Source organism: Agrilus planipennis, unplaced genomic scaffold (assembly GCF_000699045.2).
Source record: "Agrilus planipennis isolate EAB-ADULT unplaced genomic scaffold, Apla_2.0 scaffold62, whole genome shotgun sequence".
In the NCBI taxonomy this organism is placed as follows: domain Eukaryota; kingdom Metazoa; phylum Arthropoda; class Insecta; order Coleoptera; family Buprestidae; genus Agrilus; species Agrilus planipennis.
In genome coordinates, this window is record NW_020438875.1 from 1,225,090 (window position 1) to 1,231,456 (window position 6,367).

At 31.2% G+C, this 6,367-nt stretch overlaps 1 protein-coding gene across 1 annotated transcript in view; it reads right to left on the bottom strand.

Annotated features, from left to right (window-relative positions):
• Window positions 1–289: 289 nt before the first annotated feature.
• Window positions 290–6,367, bottom strand: part of LOC108734512 — a 12,658-nt gene continuing 6,580 nt past the window's right edge. The window contains exons 3-6 of the mRNA XM_018466100.1: window positions 3,694–3,857; window positions 906–1,081; window positions 653–846; window positions 290–484 (exon numbers count right to left, since the gene is read on the bottom strand). Of these exons, the coding sequence (XP_018321602.1) occupies window positions 290–484; window positions 653–846; window positions 906–1,081; window positions 3,694–3,857 (729 nt within the window). The remainder of the gene's footprint in view (window positions 485–652; window positions 847–905; window positions 1,082–3,693; window positions 3,858–6,367) is intronic.

Genomic DNA, 6,367 nt, shown 5'->3' on the forward strand with positions numbered 1-6,367 from the left:
ATTAAACGTACTTTTAATTTTGTACTTAAATAGTGATAAATAAATTAACAATAAATTATCGTTTATATTATTATTTATTTATACCAATAAAAGAGCTGTTGGTAACTATTAAACGTACTTTTAATTTTGTACTTAAATAGTGATAAATAAATTAACAATAAATTATCGTTTATATTATTATTTATTTATACCAATAAAAGAGCTGTTGGTAACTATTAAACGTACTTTTAATTTTGTACTTAAATAGTGATAAATAAATTAACAATAAATTATCGTTTCCTAAATGCTTCTAGTAAGGCTTTTGTTGCAAATATGCTAATTCCTGGGCTGTTATGCTGCCTTGATTATGCTCGTCTTCAAATTTAAAAGATCTGTCCCAACCACCCCCACTTCCATGAGGACTTTCCCAACCTCCCATGTTTGAGTTCCATCCTTGATTTGAACCTCCACCTGAGTTACCTTTGAAAAACGCCGCTATACCACCCTACAATTGATATTTATATCATCTAAAGGATTCTTTTTTGTAAATGGGGAAACTTTTTAGGATATGAATTAAATATTTTTAATTATCTGTTAGGTTCCTTCGTAAAGGAAACATCGTAATAGTTTAATAATAGTAATATTAGTTGTAGTTTCCAACTATTTAACTTACCCCTGAACTTCCAAATAAACTTTGCACACCCAAAACTGTAGCAAGAATGAAAGCGAGTTTTGCGGCCAATAAAGCCTTAAGTGCAATACCTCCAACTATTGCAATTGCAGGTCCGTAGGACATGAGTTTGATTGCAAGAATTTTCAATATCAGATCGAAAATTTGTCTCTTCTTTTTCTTCTTACCGCGCGCTTCTAAAATTGTAAAATAAAAATAATAACAATTGCAATAAGATCTAGTTTTGTTTTGCTACCTTCTCCGGAAATAGCAGCAGAAGTTTCTGGAAAATCGGGAAATTCTACCTTTATGGTGCGCCCCGATATGAATTCGCTTGTAGCATCAAAAATCATTTCTACAAGTTTGAAAAATTTTTGATTTGGGTCTGCAGGTAGTTGCACTTCCTCAGTTTTTCTTGACTCTTCGCCGTTACTTAAAAATGTAAATTCAATTATTCATAAGTAATTGTTGTTAACCAAAAGTAAGTGATTTGAATTTGGGCTTTCTATAAAGTGTAAGTGCCATCTATAATCTTAAAAAGCACATCAAATGAAAAGGAGGCTATAAGGAAAAGCATGACAGACTTTCCAGTTTATAACATAAACAAGTGATGGCACTAGGAGTTGCAAAATTAATTATTCATATTTACTTTAATCGGACGCTTGCAAATCATTTTTGATAATGAAAACGGGGAAAGTAAAATTAAAAAAGGCTTTTAAAATTTCAAACATTTAAAATTTAACGTTTGTTATAGGCCTCATAATTAATTTATATTTTGAAACATCTATTGTACGGTATATCTATTTGCGCTCATTTATTATTGCAAATATGATACTTAAAACACAAAGCAGTTATTAACACATTATTAAAAATTTAATTCAAAAATAGATTTTGTGGAAATGTATACAGGCTTATGTTATTCGCGTTATTCGACACGAAAGATTACAGATAAGTAGATTTATAAAAATTTTTGTTGTGGACGTAAATAGAGATGTGCCGTAAGTGGTACATTATAAAATTATTTTCACAATATACAAGGTGTTAAAAGAAACAGAAAACGTATCAAACTGATCAAAATAACAGCGAGTTTCATAAAAGTTTGCCTCACCTAAACCTTAAGGATTTTAAAATATTTTGAATTTTGGGAAATTGTAGTAACAACTTTAACTTTTAAATTCTCAACATATATTTCCGCTTTTAAAATCAAATTTAAATTGAAGCCTGGTAATTGATTAAGTTTTCTGTCGCAATTGTAGAAAATTCGCTAACTTATACAGGGTGTCCAAAAAATATGATTAAATAAATACGACTATTAAACGGTAATAACTTGTTGGGTTAAAATGTAACACCCTGTATTTTAGGTATGTAAATAGCAGATGTAGAATTCTCTTTTCATTACTATTATACCCCCCCTATAGCTAACTGTTGTTTTTATGAAAAACGCGCATTTTTAGAACGTAAAGCGATTTCAACGAATTTAATATAATTTATCAAGTCGGGTATGACATTTTAACAGGCCAGAATTACATAAAATACAGCTGGTTTAAACCAAAAACATTTGAATAAATCACTTAAGGCCCTATATCAGTCACTTCTAGGCAAATGATATTTTTTTAAACCTTACTAGTTCTTCGCCCTGGCCCCGGCCATTTTTATTGCTCCCCTATGACGTAGTGTCGGCCATCATTCTTTCCTAATTGTTGCAGTTGTCGGCCATCATTCTTTTTCAATTGTTGTCGCATTGTTACTGATGTCGGCCATTATGACGTAATGTCGGCCATCATTCTTTTCTAATTGTTGCAGTTGTCGGCCATCATTCTTTTTCAATTGTTGTCGCATTGTTACTGATGTCGGCCATTATGGTTTTTTAATAGATGTATAGTAGCCAATGATAATACTACTTTGCCCTGTGCTGACAGCACTCATAATTTCTTTTATGTATAACATTAATTGGATTACTCCTAATGTATACAAGTTAGAAGAGTGATCGAAGTCTCAAATCAAAGCTCTCATTATGATATTCACAAGTACTAAGGGCTTTTATTGAATGTATTTTTGGTCTGTTTTATTAAAAAAAACGTATTAATAAATTCCAGCCACATGACAGCGTATTCCATTAAAAAAAACAAAACATTGATACGTTTTGTGCTTTTTGGACACCCTGTATATTATAGAAATAATTTTAAAATTTAATACTCATAGACCCCTATCTACCTCCTCAATAACAGTTTTTAAAAATCTACGAACACTAACGTGAATGACCCTGTACATACATATAGAAAAGAATAAACTAACTGATAGGTGCATCAACGCATAGCCCAAACCCCTAGGTCTAGAGACTTAAAACTTTGCACAAACGTTCTTTATAGAACGTAAGCGAGCACTAAGAAAGGATTTTTTAAAATTAAACCTTAAAGGGGTGAAAAGAGGGTTATCAAACAAAGTATAACCGCTGAGTCAGGAAGCTTAAAATTTTTCACAAAGGGTCCTTATACAACGGTATAAAATCAGTTTTTAAAATACCACACCATCCCTAAAAGCGTAAAATTGGATTTTACGATACAATCGAATTTCATGCGGGCGAAGTTGCAAAGTTGAATACATAGAGTGCTTAACTTCCGGGTTCCGTGTAAAAGACTGTATCGTCTCCAAACGTTTTTAAAGTTGTTAAAATTGCTACTTGCATAAAAATTCACTCTTTAAAAAATGCCGCTACTTTCTTATAATTGTTGCAGTTATTAAGTAATAATAATTGTTTGAACACATTTTTGATCATTTAATAAATATAGCATGGATCAAGGAATTGAAGCACTTTTCTTCAACAAGGATTTTTTTGTTTTTACCACTAAAAAGTTACATTGGACTTTTTATCATACACGCCTTCTTACAAAAGATTCCGAAGGTGATTTCTTATTTTACTGCACTATTACTAAAAACGAAAACGTAAAATGAAAATAAAAATTCAAATGAAATCCAAAGTTTAAGAATCTGAATTCTACTTTTCGGTTAATCTCTTAATATATTTAAATGTTTATAATTTTTACCTCACTGCTGATAATCCCGGTAGGATGTCTAGAGATCTGATTTTAGAAACTCGTCGTATAATGGAGAGGGTTTCTTCCGCTGCGCAGCTTAGAAAACTCATTATATCCTTTGACGAGATCGAACATTTCATGACAAAATTCGGAGTTCTTCTGACTATTTCATTCTAAAACAAGTCAAAATACAAAATTTCAATTAAAATAACATTTATTTTACAAGAAATAATTAATGACAAATAATTAAATTTCAGTAGGATTTCCGACTCCAACCTCATCAATGCAATAAATTATGTTCGATGAAAATTTCTCCTTTAGGTGCTGTCAAAAATTTTAATTTACCGATGTTGTTAAGCCTACCACTAACCCTTAAATCACGCAGTCTTTTGACTGCGAAACAGAAATTAGTTAGTGACCATATTCAATGTTAGAGCATATCTCGAGTTAGAGAAGTTCGGCTTAAAGGGTTTTGAACAAATGTAAAACTGCATCTATGCCAAGGGAATAAAATAAAAAAAAATCAAGTTCCAAAAATTATATCTAATAAGTGAAGAGTGACTTCAATTTTAAAAAACCTGACTAACTTTGAGGGACGCATTATAATCTGAATAAAGTGACATTTTGTTTTCTTATAGCAATTTATCTTATTAATTTGCCAATTGAATGGATAATTATTTAATGAATAAATTAACACTTAAATTACTTAATGGAGCTAATAGAAAGACACTGTGCTGCAAGATGAAGTACTTACTCAGGTGAAATTTATACATTTAAAGTAAACGAAACTAGAACTTTCTTCAATTAAGAACAATTTCCAATGTTTACCTCTTAATGGTTGTATTTTACAAGTAGTCGAATTGTAAATTATTCAAAATTATTGTGATAAAAGGCGAATGTGGAGTTTACAAAAGCCACCTTGAACTTGACTGCATAATGTATCAAACTTTGACACTAACGTTAACTTTCCATTCTGACAAACTTTACAGGAAATGTTCCGGTTTCGTGTGACAAAATTAAAAATTTAACTTTGGCTATGGTTAAGTGAAGTTTCTCTGATTTCAAATTTCATTTTACTATTCAGTAATAGTATTCCACCTAAGATCAAGAGAACAAAACGAGTAAGGGGCCCTTTTAGTTATGACTTATTAAAACGCTTTTGAAATGAAACTTCTTTAATGACGTTATAAAAGGGACTTTACTAAGGTATAAAACCGAAAAGTGTAACGTCACGCGTCACAGCGTCACGCGCCACGTGTGATGTCCAAAAGGAGTCATTTTAAAAGGCTTCAGGGGCTAACCTGTTGGAAGCAACCGATAATCCGAAAACTGCCATTTGGACAAATTGTCAGAAGATGACGCCTACGCTATACTTTATACGTATTGCATATATGCGTTTGTGTTTGTTTGTTTTGATTTGTAATTCCTTTACGAAGTTTTGTATGGTGTATGCGTAGTTTTTAACAAAACTAAATCAAAATTCCATATTCGTCCGCTCGTAATAAAATTGTATTTTTCTGATGTTTAGCAATTGGCTAACTAATACAATAGTTTAACCCAATTTTTTTTTAAATAATTCTATAATATNTCTATGAAGCACTTTTGATTTCCATATTTCAGTTTTGAATTTTTCTTTCATAATTTTGTCCTCAGGATTAAAATCTGCATCACTAAGGTGATAGTGATGTACCAGAGGTTGAAATAGCACAGATTGAATTACGTAATGGATTATCAGCATTTCTTGCTCTATATAATCTCAAATTAATAACCTGTTTGTAATGTAGATTTTTAATATCAATTATTCTTCTTCCTCCTAACTGTCTTTTAATTGTAAACTATTCAACAGTAGAGTTTATGTGATGCATGTTGTATTTTTTGCACTTAGTTCTAGTTAGCCTATTAAGTGACTGTAAATCAATATCAGACCAACGAATTATCCCAAAGGAGTAAATGGATACCGGTATAGAATATTTGTTAATGACTTTGACTTTATTATTATTGCTATCAAAATTATACGGGGTTCGACTTGCAGAACCCAAATTTGATAATTTTATCTACATATAATCAACCCAATCCAATATATTGGCGAGAAAGCTGCTGAGGGATGAGTGGCAAGAAGGTTGCTATAAATATCATGTCGCTAACGTAAGATATACTAAATATCACGTATCCTGATCACTATCACTGTTTATTAAGCTTAAGACTAAAAATGAAAAAATATAGTCTAAAAAATCTAAAAACACGCTTTAATAGCAAATCGAATTAAAAAACAGAAAATAATTTTTAGCTACTGATATTTTATTCAACAGCCATAGGAAGTCTACTAAATGAATATAGTTCAATAATATTCAATAATTCTAAAATAAAAAGAATGTGCTAAAAAACAAACTAATTTCATTATAAAAATAACGTGGGGTGCTTGATATTTGTGGTAAATATATCAGTAGTGTCTAATCGTAAAAGTAGAGTTCATCATCATCATAAGGTCATCAGTCCTAAGACTGGTTGGGCACGTACCTCCACTCTTTCCTATCCTGAGCTAAACTTCGCATTTTCCTAAAACTAGAACAACCCATATCCTTAACTATTTGCGAAGAGTAATCTAATCTAGGTCTACCTCTACCCCTCCTAACTCCTGTTTCTGCCTCTAATATGTCTCTGACTAGACCTTCATGCCTGAGAA